The sequence below is a fragment of the Dendrobates tinctorius genome, unplaced genomic scaffold, assembly GCF_039654945.1.
Source record: "Dendrobates tinctorius isolate UK_male_01 unplaced genomic scaffold, ASM3965494v1 ptg000028l, whole genome shotgun sequence".
Taxonomy (NCBI): domain Eukaryota; kingdom Metazoa; phylum Chordata; class Amphibia; order Anura; family Dendrobatidae; genus Dendrobates; species Dendrobates tinctorius.
This window is the reverse complement of record NW_027361696.1, coordinates 81,104,162-81,123,273: the sequence shown is the minus strand read 5'-3', so window position 1 is coordinate 81,123,273 and position 19,112 is coordinate 81,104,162. Positions and strand designations below refer to the sequence as shown.

At 46.6% G+C, this 19,112-nt stretch overlaps 1 protein-coding gene across 1 annotated transcript in view; it reads left to right on the top strand.

Moving 5' to 3' along the window:
- The window catches only part of DNAAF3 (dynein axonemal assembly factor 3), a 32,835-nt gene extending 19,150 nt beyond the window's left edge, over positions 1-13,685 (top strand). The window contains exons 8-11 of the mRNA XM_073571078.1: positions 3,334-3,523; positions 3,605-3,719; positions 4,137-4,211; positions 11,730-13,685. Coding sequence (XP_073427179.1) covers positions 3,334-3,523; positions 3,605-3,719; positions 4,137-4,211; positions 11,730-11,898 — 549 coding nt within the window. The 3' untranslated portion in view covers positions 11,899-13,685. The remainder of the gene's footprint in view (positions 1-3,333; positions 3,524-3,604; positions 3,720-4,136; positions 4,212-11,729) is intronic.
- The last annotated feature ends 5,427 nt before the right edge of the window (positions 13,686-19,112 follow it).

Sequence of the window (19,112 nt, the reverse complement as noted above, 5' to 3'; positions counted from 1 at the left end):
AGTAAATTTCAAAAATAAAAATGGATACTAATAAAAGTAAACTGGTGGCTCCATATTAAAATATGCCCCATATAATGCTGCCCAAAGGTTAATGGTGGCCCCACCCATAAGATGCTCCATGTTGATATATACCCCATATAATGCTGCAGAAAGGTTAATGATGGCACCATAAGATTCTCCATATTAAAATACGCCCCATATAATGCTGCACAAAGGTTAATGGTGGCCCATAACATGCTCCATATTAATATACTGTATGTGCCCCATATAATAATGCTGCACAAAGGTTATTGGTGGCCCATAACATGCTCCATGTTAATATATATATTCCCCATATAATAATCATAGTTGGAAGGGACCTCCTGGGCCATCTGGTCCAACCCCCTGCCCAAAGCAGGATTCGCTAAATCATCCCAGACAGATGTCTGTCCAGCCTCTGTTTGAAGACTTCTATTGAAGGAGAACTCTCTACCTCTTGTGGCAGCCTGCTCCACTCATTGATCACTCTAACTGTCAAAGTTTTTTCTAATATCTGTGTCTCCTCCCATTCAGTTTCATCCCATTGCTTCTAGTCTTTCCTTGTGCAAATGAGAATAAAGATGATCCTTCTACAATGTGACAGCCCTTGAGATAATTGTAGACAGCTATTAAGTCTTCTCTTTTGCAAGCTAAACATTCGCAAATCCTGCAACCTTTCCTCATAAGGCTAGTTTCACACTAGCGCTTTTGAGCGCAGCGACGGCCTGCGCACGGCCGCCGCTAAGCCCCGCCCCTTGCCGCGCCTCCGCCGGTAGCTCCGCCTGCCGGCGCATGACGCTGCATGCGTCCTGCGTCCCCTATCTTTATTACTGGGGGCGCAGGCCGTGCGCAGTATGCGTTTGGCGGCGCATGCGCCTTTTTGACGGTGCGCCGAGCGCAACCAAACTGCAGCAGGTTGCGCACGGCCTGCGCCCCCAGTGATAAATATAGGGGACGCAAGACTCATGCAGCGTCATGCGCCGGTAGGCGGAGCTACCGGCGGAGGCGCGGCAAGGGGCAGGGCTTAGCGGCGGCCGTGCGCAGGCCGTCGCTGCTCTCAAAAGCACTAGTGTGACACTAGCCTAAGGCCTGTTTCACACTTCCGTTTTTTCAAATCCGTCAAAATCCGTTGTTTTCCGTAAAAAAACGGATCCGCCATTTTTTGCAGGATCCGTTTTTTTTTGTCCCATAGACTTCCATTACGGTTACCGCGGATCCGTCAAAAAAACGGATCCGTTTTTAAAAAAAACGGATCCGTTTGCATCAGTTTCCGTCAAAAAAACGGAAACGGATCCGTTTGGCGGACACAAAAACGGAAGTGTGAAACAGGCCTTAGACAGGGTTTGCAGACCGGTCACCATTCTGGTCGCTCTTTTCTGAACTTTCTCCAGTTTGTTGATGTCTTTTTTAAAATGTGGCACCCAAGACTGGACATAGTAATCCAGATGAGGTCTGACCAAAGAGGAGTGGAGGGCAATAATGACTTTACATGGTCTAGACTGTATGTTTCTGTTAATACATCCTAGAATTGCATTTGCCTTTTTTGCTGCTGCATCACACTGTTGACTCATATTCAGTCTCTGATCTATTAGTATACCCAAGTCTTTTTCACATGTGCTGTTGCTTAGCCCTATTCCTCCCACTCTGTATATGCTTTTTACATTTTTATTGCCCAGATGTAGTACTTTGCATTTTTTCCTGTTAAAAACCATTCTGTTAGTTGCTGCCCACTGCTCCAATTTAGCTATATCTTTTTGAATCCTCTCTCTTCTCTAGTGTTAATGCTGCACAGAGATTATTGGTGGCCCATAACATGCTCCATATTAATATATATGCCCCATATAATGCTGCTGCTATATAAAAATAAAAAAAAAAAAAAAAAGACATGCTCACCTCTCATCAGCTGCCTGCTGCTCCTCCACGTTGCCGGCTCTCTGCAGGACCCGGGAGACTGAGAGGTGAATATGGTATGGCTGGCTCACCCTCTCCTAATTCTACTCACCTTCCCGGTGTCTGCATATCCGGCTCTGCTACATCTCAGTCCCGGTTGTCTGCATCTCCCTTCCTGTGTTCTTCCTGTGCGGTCACATGGTACCGCTCATTAAACTCATGAATATGCGGCTCCACCCCTATGGGAAGAACACAGGAAGGTTGATGCAGACAGCCGGGACTGAGATGTAGCAGAGCCGGATATGCAGACGCCGGGACGATGAGTATCATGTCTCCTGCTCCCCCCCCACCGACTTTCAGGTGTATGACTCGTATACAAGCCGAAAGGGTCTTTTTCAGCCCAAAAAAGGGGCTGAAAAACTCGGCTTATACACAAGTATATACGGTAACTTTATTTTTTCCATTCTTGGTCAACCCCCTTGACAAGTGACAGACAAATCTGGTGTAGGTGTATGGATGGAGTTAGGGTAGGTGTCGGCTGTGTCATACAGCAGCGATTGAAGCGCTGAGTATTGTGATCCCAGCGGGGTTCTCAATTCTGCCCCCGACCACCCGACAACACAAGATTGGGCCCCTTCTGCCTATAACTATTGAGAATATCATGCAGAATCGTCAGACTCTGCATAAACAAGGAACAGATGGTTTTATTACCTTTGTGGTCGCTGTATACACAATGCTGAACAAGAGTTTTTAATCAGTTTATTAAGCACTGACGTTTCCTCTTTCCATACCATGTGATCTTTGGGAGGAAATAGAAACTGGTGGGTCTTAAAAATTAAAAATAAAATAATTGAGTAGCTGTGCAGACACTAAGCTGAATTGTCCCTGTTACAGGGGCTAATATGCCAGCCCCAGTTACAGGGGAAATCTGCAACAATAATATATTTAAATATTGAAATTAGTTTCATGATCTCATCAGGGGCACAATGAGTTAACTAAAAAATGTGCCTGGTCACGAATGTGGGATGATGACTTGGTCTTGAGATGCTTAACAAAGCGCTTTCCAAGACCACCTCTTGTCATTATATACAGGCCTCGATTTAAAAAAACAGCTGTCCTCTTTAAACGTAGTTTTGGGAGCCCTGCTCTTTAATGCAACTAGTTGATTTCCATTTGTAATGTAAAACTCCAATTCCCAGCATGTCCTGACTGCTGCTACTTTACAAATATTGGATCAACTACTCCCTTTTTATAAAGGCAATGTTATGCTAATATGGCTTGACTCCTGATTGGATGCAGAGTAATCGATCACATCTGGATTCATGGGTGAAGAATTTTAGTATTAATTGGTACTAAAGTCTTTATTTGGGTTTTCCAAAGATGGTCTTATTGCGGATTTTTGCACTTGTCTTGTTTTTCCCGTAGACTGCTCAAGATTTGTCTCAACACAACATCACCTCAATGTTTCACGAATTGATGACGGGACAGAAATACTCAGGCGAAGAGAAGATCACAGGAGACCCTAGTCCTGCCGGCCCATCTACTATCCGAGAAGATGAATCCCAGAAAAAAACTAATGAGAATGTGGAGGATGAGAAACGTGTGGACGCTGCAAGTAAGACTCGGATAAGGTTACTCTAGTATGAATTACAGAACGCCTATGTACAGGAACTGAGCTTTACATTTGGTTTTCTAGATTATCTCCAGGTTGACAATGTGGTTATCCATCTCCTACCTCTTAGCTGGGTCAATGATCTTCATCACAAGAGCAAATTCCTTAATCTGTTCAACCTCGTCTCTTTCTCCTGCAGGTAATAAACCGAGCTGACGTTGTCATAAAAGCCAATATTTTGATCAGTTATTCACTAGAGTGATGGGGGTCTGATCAGTGTTCTCCAGAATTGACTTGTCCTAAATTCCCCGTAGGAAAGGTATGGTGCGCCCCACAAGCTAATTTACTGTCCTATAGACTGTGATGGGAGCTGTAGCACACGGGCTGAATACTCCCTGCTCCAGTCACACTACTGGATTTGGGACCCCAAATATTGCTCATCTGTGGTGGGCCACACAGCAGGACTGCCAGTGATCTACTGTCCAATGATTGCAACTGGAATACCCCTTGACTGTTTTGTATGGACTCTGTAACACAGTCACCCTGTTCTTCAGAATTGTCAGCTTATAGGGAATGCTACAGACGTGATGAATGAATGTATCGCTCTTTGTTTTAGCATGGTTCACCATCTGACTGCAGACTACAAGCTAATCACAGCCAGGAAAGCGACTCTGATCATAGAATTAACAAAGTAAGTTTATTTTCCTAATCCTGGGATGAGATATTTTAGGGACTCAGTCTGTGGTCAGAATTATGGAGGTGGTCGTGAAATGCATGGTTCCTCTTGGGTGCACACTTTCGGCATACAGAATTGGGATCCCAAGAAGGACATCGACAACATGCAGTTTGTATCCTGTCTCCAGGTAACACTTAAGGGTTAATTTTATTCCAAAGTAACTGCCCCAAGGTTTCAGATTGTGATCTTTTCTGGAAAGGGGTGTATTTGCATTTGGAGTACATCTAGAAGTAGCACAATACATAAAATGAGTACAAAAAAAATATTCATTGTATTTCCATCTTTAAAGGCTATATCTGGGACTTTCTGAAGAACAGTTGTTACTTACCTGCCTGTTGTACATGGCACCATTCTTCCCCAGCATGGACCACTCCTGCCAGAGATTCAGCTGCCTCTGCTGACATCCCATTGATAGATCGTTGGATTCTTTTCTGCTCCCCTCTGACAGGGAGGGACTTTCTAAATCTTTTTGCTGTCTAGGTGAGCAAGCCGGCTGTCAATCCAAATGACATCGGAAGTCCTTCCTGTCAACAGAGCTAAGCAGAAAACAATCTGATGTCACGTCAGCAGAGGCAGCTGAATCTCTGGCAGGAGCTGTCTGTGCCTGGCACAACAAGCAGATATGTAGCAACGACCTGCCTGATAATGCTTAGGTGCATTTTTTTTTTATTTTTCAGAAAGTCCCAGATATCCCTTTTTAAATGGAGTCAAAATAACTGTTCAAACCAAGCACAGGCGCTCGTTGCTTCCATTGCATGTCCAAACTGTGCAGTGCAGCTTACCACCTACATGTTTTCCATCTATCTTCGCCTTCTGCGATAAATGGGAAAACGAGTAGTTGTGAGGCTGCACTGAGCTATTTGGCTAGGTCATGGGTGCATCGAGCACCTGTGCTTGCTTTGTACAGTCATTTTGTGCTGACACTCTTTACAATCCTGTTGCCATTTCCTAATACTTTCCTCTTGCTCTCGATTCCCAAAACAGTTGACTTGGGATAATAAGAAATAAACGCCTCTAGTGTCATGACTTTCTCCTACGCCTCATTGGGGGACACACAGTGGGTGTTATGCTGCTGCCACTAGGAGGACACTAGGCAAACGAGAGAAAAAGTTAACTCCTCCACTGCAGTATACACCCCATCGCTGTATGAGATATCTCTAGTTCATGCTTAATGTCTGTAGGAGGCACTTGGGTCTGGTTTCAGACCCCACCATTTTTATTTTTGAATTTTTCTGTAAATTTTTGTTTTTTAATTAACGGAGTGAAGGGGGCGACAGTTCCTTTCTACGGCCCGCTCTCCCCCCGAACCAACAGGCAAGCACGTGGAGTAACCCTTCACGTACACTTTCCTGCGACGTTTGGGGCTGATTCCTCTAGCATTGGCGATGATGCTTGCGTCCGGTAATCCACGAATATGAGGGAAGGCGCACGTAACGGAGAAGACTGGACAGCGCTTACGTAGGCCCTGAATCGGCCCCACAGCTCTCCATCCCCCTATCATAGGGAGGATCGATTGAGCATGGCCCCTTTAAGAACTCCTCCAGCTCAGACAGCGCTGAGCACTGGAGTAGAGGTATGGGGTCGGGTCCTGTCCCCCGGGTGAAGCGCTGATGTAGCGTCAGAGACGGTGCACTGCCCCCCCCCCCCTCCTTGGCGCTACCGCGGGTAGCCCAAAAAATTTAGTTCCGGCCTGCTAGGCCGCAATTTAAATAGCGCTGCCCACTAGCCCCGCCCATGCACGCCGACCGGCGCCTACCTCTGGTAGGCTCCAAAATTTAGCCCCTGGCTTTTCCGGCCTACTAGGCCACAATTTGAATAGCGCCACCCCCTCGCCTTGGCTCCTCTCATCCTGACGCAATCCTAGTCTTGGGGGCCATATCCTTTACCTCAGCCTGCTCTGGATATGATCTGTGAGGCAAGCATTCTGCCGTATACCGGATGACACCGCAGGGCCACCGCCATTCCTCCCGGGGGGACACAGCATAGGACCGGGTAAGCTGCATCTGCCCTCAGATTAAAGCTTAACCCCTTCCCGGCACGTTCCCTACAGCAGACTCTGCCGTTAACCCTTTCAGGATCACTGTCTCAATCTAAGGAAGCGAAACAGGCTGCTAAAAAGCACACTGCGTTTTTTTACCGTGTGTACCTCTTGCAAGTCTGCCTTACCTAGTGCACAGACTAATCCATTATGCACTGCCTGCGCCCCGACCTGCGCTCAATCGCCCCTCGCCGACGCTGCTGACGGGTCTCCTGCGTTTAGTACCCCTGAGTGGGCTGCGTCCCTGTCATGGTCGGTGGAGTCTCTGACCCAGGCTATATTCTCCCTCCGGGAGGGCTCTTTAAGCCAGAAGGTGTTCTTACCCCCCGAGGAAGGCTCTGGCGTTGAACAGGAACCATCCACCAGCAGGGGCCGTACTCGTTCAAGGGATGGTCGGGGCTCTAGAAAGCTCACCCATGACGCTTCCCCTAGCCCTGTTCGCGCCTCTGCATCTGTGACTCCTGTTTCTCGCTCTCCCTCTCCTGGAGTTCTCAGCAAGCACAACTCTGAATTTGATTCTGACACGTCTGCCCCACAGAATCCCCCAACTGATCAAGAGTCTCTTGTAGAATCAGTTAACAGGATTCTGAAGTTGGATGAGGATAATGTTCCCGCTGCAGCACATCCTATTTCACTTAAGAAAACCAAGCGTGTGCGCAGGTTATTTACCATCTATCCGGAGTTTAAGGAAATTGTCCAGCAACATAGGTAACGTCCGCAGGCTAACTCAGGCGAAATACCCTTTTGATCCAGACCTAATAAAAGATTGGTTACAGTCCCCTCCGGTGGACCCGCCTGTATCGCGTCTGGCTTCAAAAACTCTTCTGTCCGTGTCTGAGAGTTCCTCGATCAGAAACCCCTCCGATCGTCTGACTACCTTGCCCGTTCAGTTTTTGAAGCTTCAAGAGCAGCGCTTTTTCATCTTTCGTGGCAATTTGGGTCACGAAAGCAATGGCCGCTTGGGCAGAGGTCTTGATAACTTCCTTCCAGGGCACCAATCTTCCGCCGGAAGCAACCACGGTCGCCAGGCAGATAATTCACGCAGTGGACTTTGTAGTGGACGCCTCTTTTGATGCCGCCAATTGTGCTGCTCAAACTGCCGCTAACACGATCTCCATTAGAAGAGCCTTATGGCTCCGCGACTGGCGGGCGGATGCCGCATCTAAAAGATCCTTGACTTCGCTCCCCTTTCAAACGGGTTGTCTTTTTGGAGAGAAACTAGATCAGCTCATTTCTGATGCTACCAGGGGGGAAAAGTAAATTCCTCCCTCAACAAAAAGCTGCTCGGCCGTTTCGCAACCAACAGCCGACGCACTTTCGTTCCTTTCGCAACAACTCCAGTTGGTCATCCTCTACCTTCTCTTCCGGATCACGTCCATCTCCGCGCGGAGACAGAGGCTCCCAGGTCTCATACAGACCTAACCGTTCTTGGAAACCCAGACCTAGGGCTTCTGGTTCCAAGGGAGCCAGGTCTCATAGATCTACCCAATGACTTGTTACGGTATCCGGCGGACGCCGACAAAGTAGGCGGCCGCCTACTTTCCTTCAGCCACACCTGGCTCGCGGTCGTCCACGACAAGTGGGTCAGGGAGCTGGTGTACTCCGGATACAAGATGGTTTTCCGCTCCCCCTCCAACTCGCTTTTTCCTTTCCTCTCTGCCCAAGGGAAAGACAAGAGCCTTCCTTCAGGCTGTTCAGGCCCTCTTAAGGGACGGAGTCATCATTCCGGTCCCTCATCACGAGAGGTTCAGAGGATTTTATTCAAACCTTTTTGTGGTTCCAAAGAAAGACGGCAAGATGCGACCCATTCTGGATCTCCAAACTGCTAAATCAGTTTGTCACGGTTCGGCGATTCCGAATGGAATCTCTCCGGGCAGTGGTCGCTTCCATGGAAAAAGGAGATTTCCTAGTATCCATCGACATCAAGGACGCTTACCTTCACATTCCGATCTGCCTGTCTCACCAGCAGTTCCTGCTTTTTGCAATTCACGATGAATACTTCCAGTTCGTGGCCTTGCCCTTCGGACTCGCCACTGCCCCCAGGGTCATTACCAAGGTCATGGCGGCTGTTAAGGCCATTCTCCACTCTCGAGGAGTAGTAGTGTTACTGTATCTGGACGACCTGCTCATCAAGGGTCCGTCCCTTTCAGCCTGCGAAGAATCTGTGGAGATAACAACAGTAAATACACTTTCATGCCTGGGGTGGAAGATAAACTTCGCAAAGTCTTCCCCGAAACTGGCTCAGCAAATTTCCTTTTTAGGAATGATCTTGGACACTTCCCCCGGGTTGGTCATTCTCCCTCCGGAAAAGACGCAAGCCTTACAACAGGCAGTGCGGACTCTTTCCCGTACAGCTTCACTCCATTCGTTTCAGCAGGAGAGTTCCCGGTAAAATGGTGGCTGCCATGGAAGCAGTTCCGTTTGCACAGTTCCATCTCCGTCCCTTACAACATGCATTGCTGTCGGCTTGGGACAAGAACCTGTTCTCCCTGTACCGTCGGATCCTTCTGTCCCTGCGGGTCAGGCAAGCCCTCAAGTGGTGGATTCTGAGGTTCTCCCTGAATCAAAGGAGGTCTTTTCTCCCAGTAAGATGGTTTGTAGTAAGCACCGACGCAAATCTTCTCGGCTGGGGTGCGGTCTTTCGTCACCACACGGCACAGGGTCGTTGGTCAACCCGAGAATCGCGTCTCCCCATCAATATTTTGGTGATACGAGCGATTAGATTTGCTCTACTGAGTTTCCACCATCTCCTCGCAGGTTGCCCCATCAGGATCCAATCACTGTCATGCTCTCACTAAAGGAACGGGATTCAAATAGCTTAGCAAGCAGCTATACCGGGTCCAATAAGGGAGACTGTAGTTGAATCTGTGTTTTATTGAACGTAGATATATAAATGAAGTGAAACTAGGAACAAATCCTTGAATACAATCTGTGCCGGGTACATAGTGCAGTTATGTATATATGTACTTTCTAACAGCTGAACAAGGAAACTAAGCTGGCCAGTAAGAGACATATTTATAAAGGGAGCGTGTCACTTACCAGCGATACTAACACTGTGCGAGAAGATGGATGAGGTGTTTCCAGTATGCAAGCAGATTGAAAATGGAGGACTGGACTAGACCATAATCCCTTGCAAATTTACCCATGATACAGTGGGAGTTGGAGGGAAAATGAAACGAAAGCAGGAAGAGAATAACACTGCAGTTATTTTTGGCCACTAGATGGAGCTGGAAGCAATGCACATCAAACTGTATTGCAAACTGAGCATTATCACTGAATTTATGCTATAAAAATAAACACTTAAGAGTCATTATGTCGGAGACAGAACACAGACAACGCCACGGCTGTAGCGTATATCAACCGCCAGGGAGGTACCCGGAGCAGGATGGCCATGCACGAAGTGAGTCACATCCTCCATTGGGCCGACACCAACCATTCACCCATCTCAGCAATTCACATCCCCGGCGTAGAAAATTGGGCGGCAGATTTTCTCAGTCGCCAAGGCATTGCCTCAGGAGAGTGGTCTCTTCATCTGGAAGTCTTTCACCAGATCTGTCTTCGTTGGGGACTCCGGATGTGGACCTCATGGCCTCCAGGCTAAACAACAAAGTGTCTCGGTTCATTGTCCGATCTATGTGCCATTGGAGCGAACGCCCTAGTTCTGCCATGGTTCCGGCTCCCGTTCATTTTTCCCCCTCTTCCCTTGCTTCTGAGGGTCCTCAAAAAGATCAGAGTGGAGGGGGTACCAGTGATCCTAGTCGCGCCAGATTGGCCGAGCATGGCTTGCAGAACTAATACAGCTAGTCGCCGACGTCCCCTGGCGACTTCCAGATCACTCAGATCTGCTTTCTCAGGGCCCGATTTACCACCAGAACTCCGGGGCCCTGTCTTTGACGGCATGGCCGTTGAATCCTGGATTTTGGCACAGGCTGGATTCTTTCTCAACGTCATTTCTACCATGATTAGTGCTAGGAAGCCTGTATCCAGGCGTATCTATCACCGCACCTGGAAAATCTTCTTTTCATGGTCGTTCCCCTCTGGTGTTCTCCATTCCAGGCATATTGGAGTTTCTTCTATCCGGATTAAAATCAGGCCTCTCACTTAGCTCTCTCAAGGGCCAAATTTCGGCCTTGTCAGTGCTTTTCCAACAAAGAATTGCCACCAAACCTCAGGTCAAGACGTTTATTCAAGGAGTCTCCCATGTGACGCCTCCTTATAGAAGGCCATTAGAACCATGGGACCTTAACCTGGTTCTCGGGGCCTTACAAGAGGATCCTTTTGAACCGCTGCAGGACATGTCATTGACCATCCTCTCTTGGAAAGTGGTCTTTCTAGTAGCAATTACGTCAATCAGACGAGTTTCGGAATTGGCATTTCTGTCCTGCCGTTCTCAGTTTCTGAATTTTCATCAGGTAGTTCTCGGGACGTCCCTTCCTTCCTGCCAAAGGTCGTTTCCTCTTTCCATCTCAACGAGGAAATTGTTTTGCCTTCCTTTTGTCCGGCGCCAGTCCATCGCATTGAGCAGGCCTTCCACACCCAGGATGTGGTTAGGGTGCTGAGATGGTACATCTCGCGGACGGCTCCCTTCCGCAAGTCAGATGCCCTGTTCATACTTCCTGAGGGGCATAGGGAGGACCTAGCTGCGTCCAAAGCAATGCTAGTCAGGTGGATTTGCTCAGCGATTCCGGAGTCCTACCGTGTCAGGAATGCGCCTGTCCCAGCGGGGATTAAGGCGCACTCTACCCCGTCAGTGGGCGCTTCTTGGGTGATTCCGCACCAGGCCTCGGCAGAACACGTCTGCAATTCTGCGACTTGGTCCAGTCTGCATACCTTTTCAAAACATTACCAAATTCATTATCTGGCCTCTGCACATGCAGCTCTCGGCAGAAGCATCCTGCAATCGGCAGTACCTCAGTCTTAACTCAGAGGTACATGGGGTATTAGCAGATGTATGCTCCTAACCCAGGGACTGCTTTAGGACGTCCCACTGTCTGTGTCCCCCAATGAGGCGTAAGAGAAATAGGGATTTTTGTGTATTCACCATAAAATCCTTTTCTCCGAGCAATTCATTGAGGGACACAGCACCCACCCTGTTTAGCCTACTGGCTCATTTGTAGCATTCTTAGGTTTTGACACAGTTCGTTATTGTTGACTGTTTAAGCTCCTACTGCTTTTTTCACTGAACTGGAGATATCTCATCCAGCGACGGGGTGTATACTGCAGGGGAGGAGTTAACTTTTTTTTTTTTTCTGGTTTGCTTAGTGTCTTCCTAGTGGCAGCAGCATAACACCCACTGTCTCTGTGTCCTCCAATGAATGGCTCGGAGAAAAGGATTTTACACGCAAATCCCTATTTTTACGGCTTCTTAAACTTTCCATGTAAAGCAATGAACTTCATGAACCAAACTGGTTTTTGAGTTTGTATTTTGTTCCTAGGTTCATGGTGGATCTCCATGGGGACAAGGTTAAAAGCTATATATCTATAATAACCAAAGTTGCGGAAGAAGCCGGATTTGTGGCCACAGAAAATCTAGACTGGAAGAGAGATTACATTGCCAGATTTGAGCGTCTGGACGACCGTGACGAAGACCAGAAAGCAGCGTAGAAATATTTCATGCCGACGTGAACTTTCAAAATTACTACTCCATCCAGATGTACTGCTAGAGCAGAGTGTCCTGTTATATTGCAACAGACCAAAGATATTTGCTGGCCATCTTGTATCTGTATGATGCGGGTACCATGCTGGCCGGCAGGAGCAGCCAAGAACATAAATGGCTTTGTTGCCAAAGTTTCTGGTACTTATCTAAAATTCCTGCTCATTTGAAGGGATTTTCCTACCAATGTATCATGGAATTTCTGATAAATTTGTTTGCTAGGAGCCCCACACTGAATACCCCCCCCCCCGCCCCCCCCATTCTACCTCCTCACTGCAGCTGGGGTTGAATAGAGCAGTATGTTGGTGCATGGCCTGCCTCTCCATTTACGGTTTGTTGGACCGGTGGAGTAGCAGAGTAGTGTGCGATAGTAGATTAAGATATTTATCTTAAAATCATTGCCAGGATCTCACCAGAGTCCCCCCCCCCCCCCCCCAATCAGTCATTTATAACCTATCCTGTGTACAGATGTCCATCCTTCCTGGAAAAACCTCTTTATGTCCAATGAGTTGTCTTTAGTAACAGGTTTGTCCATCCACTGCATTCCTAAGCCCCCACTAAGCAAGGATTTAAGTCCATAACTTACTAGACAATCCGGTTCGTATAGGGCCATTAATGGCCGGACTGACCCTTCATCCCCTGACTTGAACTTACAGCCTCATGCTCATCTATGAATTTGTTTGTTCAGGTCCGGACACCTATGGTCAGTAGACGAACCCTTAAAATATGGCTGGCTTATCCTCCTTTCCATCCTAAAAACTTTAGATCAATGTGCTGATCTCCTCCAGCAGGCAGAGGACATAGTCAGCGTGACCTCTAACTTTAAAGATCCAACTTCAGATGGACATTCATGTCCAACAATTTGGCAACATTGTCGGAAGAGGGCAATAGTAGACAGTCCTTAATAAAATACACTGATTTCATTCATTTTTCCTCCCTCTAAGCAGAATCTATAGTCTGTGCTTATTCTTACCCCTGAGCACAGAACAGGTATGTGAGTCATGTCTGATGCCCCATGAGTGGTCCCCTTTTCTGCTGGAGATCAGTTCACTGGATATTGGCCTACTGGAAACAGAAGCCTTTGGAAGGTCACCAGTGAGACCATTGTTTTGTTTTTGTTTCTCTTGTCCCCACCCCCATGACAAAGGCTGGCACTTGGATAGGCATAGCTGCTTTAGGCCGAGGTCAGACTTGCGAGAAACTCGCACGAGTCTCACGTCTTAAGGCCCGGCACTCGGGACCGTGGTGTGTGGCTGAATGTATTTCTATGCAGCTGAGTGCTCCGGTCCCGAGTGCCGGCGGCCATGCCGGGTATTAAGACGCGAGACTCTTGTGAGTTTCTCGCAAGTGTGACCCCGGCCTTACTTTGAGGATTATGGGATCTCGGCCCCTCTGGGCTCCCACAAGTTTGACGTGCAGGTAGACACACATCTCCAGGTTTTGAGCGGAGCTCTGCTTCTGTATTCATTGTAGTTTTCACTTGTTCTTCTGTATAGAAATGTTAGTATGACAACCCGCAGCAGGAGCCGACTGTAGTCTTTTCTGTGGAGTGACTATGTTATTACTAAGGTTTATACTAACTGGCCATATTTATCTTATTTATTTAATTTTTTTTTTTAAACCAGTTCCTTTTTCAAGTTTTAAGTAATAAAAAATAATTGTGAGCCGTTCATACAGTGTCTCAATCCAAATTGTTTCCATCATTACTTTAGAACCCATAAATGCATCTTAAACCTGATGAGGCTGGTGTACTTATTTCACATATCCACATCCAGACTCGCTGTACAAACCTGATCTAGAAATGTGTACTTTGAGGCCAGCTAAATGAAACTAGAGATCTCTGGAGTCCAAGTGTATATAGTCTTTGCCCATCCAGACTGAGTGACAACTGCAGCTTGTACTGAGCAGTGTGAGATTCCAGCAACAGCCGGGAGGAGTGACCCTGAGGAGCTGTCAGGCTAGTTGGGCGGGATGCAGTTGAAACTTTCAGAGAGGATTGTAAAGCTGTTATATTGTTGTTGTAAGTACAACAGTCTCATTAGATACAAGATCTGTGTAATATTGTATCCAGTTTGAATTGGGTAATCTGGTGGTGCATCAGTTGTAAACATTGTCAATTACATTCCCCCCCTATAGTTTAATTGTACCTTGGTATAATGAAGTAATGTCCTATTTACAATGTGGAGATAGCATGGTAACGGGTATTCTGGATCAAAGCTCCATCCGACTCTAGTGCCTAGAACCTGTGATATATTTATCAAGAGAGGTTTCCAGGCCTTCCTTGTAACTCTTTTTTTTTTTTTTTTTTTTTTTTTTTTTTTTTGTGAATCAACCATAACAATATCATGTGGCAGAGGATTCCATCGTCTCTATGTTCTAACAGTAAAGAATGTGTTCCTTCCTCTACACCAGTATTTCCAAAGCTCCAGTCTTCATTTCCCCCCAACACATTGTGGTCAGAATTTCGTTAGTTTAGTACAAGGACGAGAACCTGCAGCAATTTTTGATGCCTTAACCCCCTTCACGACCTATGACAGATATGTCATAGGTCGTGTCCATGCGGGTTCTGGCTCTGAGCCTGCATATTTTCCAGCACATGACCACTAATCTGATCGGTCATGTGACCCTAACAGTTGCGGTTGGAATTGCGATTCACCTGCGACTGTTGGCATGTTAAATGCTGCTTTCAATCTCTGACGGCGGTATTTAATATGCGCTTGCAGAAAGCGCGTTACAAGCCCCTCTCACATGATCGTAGGGCATCGATAGGTTGGCATGGCAACCCGGTGTCTGCAGGAGACCCTCGTGGCTGTCATTGTCGATCTGCTTTGAGCGCTGCCCAGTGTTCATAGCAGATGAGCATTTCTGCTATACATGGCAGGGCCGAAGCTCTGCGATGTGTAGCACAAGCTATCAGAAAATCGCAGCCTCAAGTCTTCTAAGGCTATGTGCACACGCTGTGGATCTGCAGACAGTGTACAGTAGCATGTAAATCTGTGATTTTCATTCTGCTGTGCACATGCGGATTTTTAACTGCGGAAAAGCTGCGGTTTTGAATCCGCAGAAAGAAATGACATGTCACTTCTTTTCTGCGGTTTCTGCTGCGGTTTACCATCTCCTCCATTGTAGAGGTGATGGACCATAGGCCAATCCGCAGGTCGTTTTACCTGCGGCTCCGCAGATACAAATCCGCAGACCAATCTGCAGCGTGTGCACATTACCTAAGGAAGCTACTGAAGCAAGTAGAGGAAAAAAAAAACATTTTGTAATCTTAAAAATTATCCCATTCAAAATAAAAAATTCTAAATAGTGTATCGTTGTGTTCAGAATCTCCCAAACTACTGATCAGATTGCTACTTTTTATAAACAGCGTACATTGCAATAAGAGGCGATCAAAACATCGTAATTACCTCAAAATAGTATCTATAAAAACATCAGCTCAAGGAGCAAAGAAATAAGTACATAAAATGGGGATGCTATGGGTCTCAGAAATTGGCTTTTTTTTTTTTAATATATGTACAAACTTTTTAACACATAAATGCAATTCCACTAGGTTTTTTATTTTTTTTTCCTCAATTTCACTGCACTTGCAATGGTTTTCCTCTCTTCCTTTACACTGTATGGTAAGTCCTCACGTAGCCATATTAATGGAAAAATAAAAGGTTATGGCTCTGAAAAGCAAGTGCAAAAAAAACTGAAAACCAAGGTTGTGAAGGGGTTAATACAATCCCTAATGCGATACTAAGAGAATCCTGAAAACATGATGTATTGGGGCCATGAGTAGAGATGGACGAACCTGAATAGAAATGGTAGTACCAGACTGAATACATTATTTTCAATGGTGTTCGGGTACTTTCTAAAAAGTTTAGGTATTGTAACCTGAACTGTCAACGGTGTACCCATCCCTAGCCATGAGGACTAGAGTTTGGCAAATGCTGCTCTAGACATAGATGAAGCCCCTTTGCCACCATTGGAGGCCTAGTTTTAAAAAGATCTTTGTACTGTCCTTTCGTATATCTGTACATTGTCATAAGATCGCCCCTATACCTTTTATTTTTCCAAACTGAATACATCCAAGTTTGATAACCTGTCTTTGTTTCGCAGTCCACCCATTCCCATTCTTCTTTGCCCGTTCTGGTCATTATACACTAGAGACCAAAATTGTTCCCAGTATTCTAAGTGTATGTTACTTAGAAGTTTTCAGGGTCATCAAAACCTGTGATTTTTTTTCTAGTGGAACCCCTTCTGGTAACTCCTGGTTTTGGAGATGATTTTCTGAAGCGGTTTTAGAACAGGTGCGTTTAGTTTTGCCTCTGTACAAGTCACTAGTCCAGCCACACTTAAGGCTATGTTCCTGTCATTAGCATCTATACTTAATTCAAATGCATCCCATATTTCTAGTGCGCAGTGCCAGGCAGCCACTGTGAAAGGCAAATACAGGTAAGGCTGTAGTCTGTGGATACCCTTAAATCTATATTTTTAGTCAGTTTTATTATTTACTGAGCAACTTTGTTTCCTCTAACCAAGTACATGACCTTTAACAATGGGTCTCGGCAGAGCCGACTCCAGGTTTTCATGGGCCCTGGGTGGAAGTCTCAGTTGGTCCCTTTAACATATACCATGCTTCGTGATGCACAGATCCGGCAGAGAAATATAGGGATAGTACAATGCCAAAGACTTCACTTCTTACATTGCATGAGCGATATCTGTTGTAAATTCTACAACCGCTCAAACTGGTAGACCCTCGCAGTGCACAGTGTTGTGCCCTTGAGGGATTCAAAAGTTTGCAGTCACACAGTGACAGTGTAGCCCTCTGTACACTTTTAGGGCACCACGTAGTCCTCCGTACACTATTATGGGCACCACTTAGTTCTCCATACGTAAATGAAACGATCAAATGCTCACCTCTCCTCTTTCCCCGCTGCTGCGGTCACCTCTGCGTCTACTGACTCTGCACTGCTCGGCAGAGAGTGCTCTGTAATTACATCATCGCACCCTCTGCCCTGAGACATCACTGAGAGTCAGCAGAGACTGGAGCAGCGTGGACCAAGGAGAGGTGCGTATTTGAAAGGGGGGGGGGGGGGGGCTGGTGCCAGTGCTAACAGGCTTCCCTGACTCACGGGCCCCATAGTGTGCTAGTGTTCCCGACGGTGAGTGGGTCCCCCTCTGTTGGTTCAGGGCCCGGCACTTGCTCGGGGAATGACAGCGGCCTTGGGTTTTAGCTTCTTTTCCCTACTCATTACAGGGAATGTGTTAGCCTCATAATGACTGTTCATAGGTGCTCAGTGCACCCTTTGTGTGGGGAAAAAAAACTTTCAGTGCACCTTTCCACTTGTTTTCCATCTATCTCCGCTCTTCTCTGGCTCTATACAGCTAGAGCTGCAAGTCCAAATAGAGCAGACATGGAGGACAAATAATAGGTGGTAAGGTGCAATGAAGTGTTTGGCCACACCAAGGGTTCACTGAGCGCCGGTACTGCTGTTTTGATGGACTTCCTTCAAGGCAGAGATCTGAAATTAGCCAATGAAGACTACTCACAGCTGTAGTGCTGCACTTTGCCCACTGGATTTTGCTTGACCTGTACGAGCAGCAGGAGCAGGATAAGTCGCTGATCTCCTACTTGACACTGCACAACGGAGACTGTTCCGCTTCCCTTAGGTTGCTGAATGACTATCTTGGCAACAGACACCAGAAGTAGCAGTGGAGAATCAGCGCTGGACCCATGCAATAGTCTGCAAAGCATGACTGAACCATATTAGCCCTCCAAACATTCCTGGAAACTGATATTTTAACAATTTGATGAAACAGGGCAACTTAATAAATAATATGTACTCCTATAAAGTGAAAGGGCTGTGTGCACACGCTGCGGATTTTGCTGCGGTTCTGCAGCGGTTTTGGCCACTGCGGGTCCTCAGCAGTTTTTGCTGCGGTGTACAGTACCATGATTCCCTATGGGAATCAAAAACCGCAGTGCAGACGGTGCGGAATTTTCCGCGCGGATTATCTGCGGTTTTCAATCCGCAGAAAGAATTGACATGTCAATTCTTTCTGCGGATTCTCCTGCGGTTTGCCATCTCTATTGAGGAGATGAAAACCCGCAGGGCAAAACCGCAGAGCAATCCGCAGGTAAAACCGCAGGTCTTTTGACCTGCGGTTTCACCTGCGGATTTTACAAAATCCGCGCGGATGAATCCGCACCTAATCCGCAGCGTGTGCACACAGCCAAAGACTCATCCCGGCTGCCCAAGATTGTCACAACGCAGTATGCAGGCCTGCCTCACTCCTGATTGTCCTCATCTATTTCTCTGTAAGATTTCTCCAAGCATCAATATTAATCCAAAGAGGGATTAGATTGCTTGTCGGTGATCTGATCGAATAAACATCAGATAAGAGTCCATACACTGTGATACAGCACTTGTCGGATTAGACCACTTTCCTTGGTTAGTATTTAAAAATATTATTAAAAAATACAGTTTATAAAATATCTATGAAGGGTCTATGAAAAAACACCTAAAATTCAGTTTGGGATCCAAAATATTGAAACCATTTAGTGCTGAGCGAACGTGCTCGGATAAGGTGTTATCTGAGTATCTTGGGCATGCTCGAATAATATTTTTTTTATTTATTTATAAGCATTGATTCCATGGTGCTGTACATGAGAAGGGGTTACATACAAATTACAGATATCACTTAGAGTAAACCAACAATCACAGACTGATACAGGGCGGAGATAACCCTGCCCTTGCGGGCTCACATGCTACAGGATGGTGGGGAAGGAGACAGTAGGTTGGGGGGTTGCAGCAGCTCCAGTGATGGTGAGGCGGTAGCTCCGATAGTGGTGAGGAGGCAGCGGGGGTCATTGCTGGCTCTAAGCTTTCCTGAAGAGTTGTTTTTTTAGGCTCCATCTGATCGATCTGAATGTGGTTGATAATCAGACATGTTGGGGCAAAGACTTCCAGAGGATGGGGGCTATTCAGGAGAAGTCATGGATGCCACCAAGACTCATTAGTCTGGAAAAACGGATATTAAACCTGCTGAACTGTGTCCACCTGAATGTTCTCCGCTGTATGAATCATTCTGCAGTCAGACTTTTATTCCTGACTCATGATAAAACAAACTTCAGCTTAGGCACGTACATTGCGATGAAGCAGTCTTCTCCATCCTC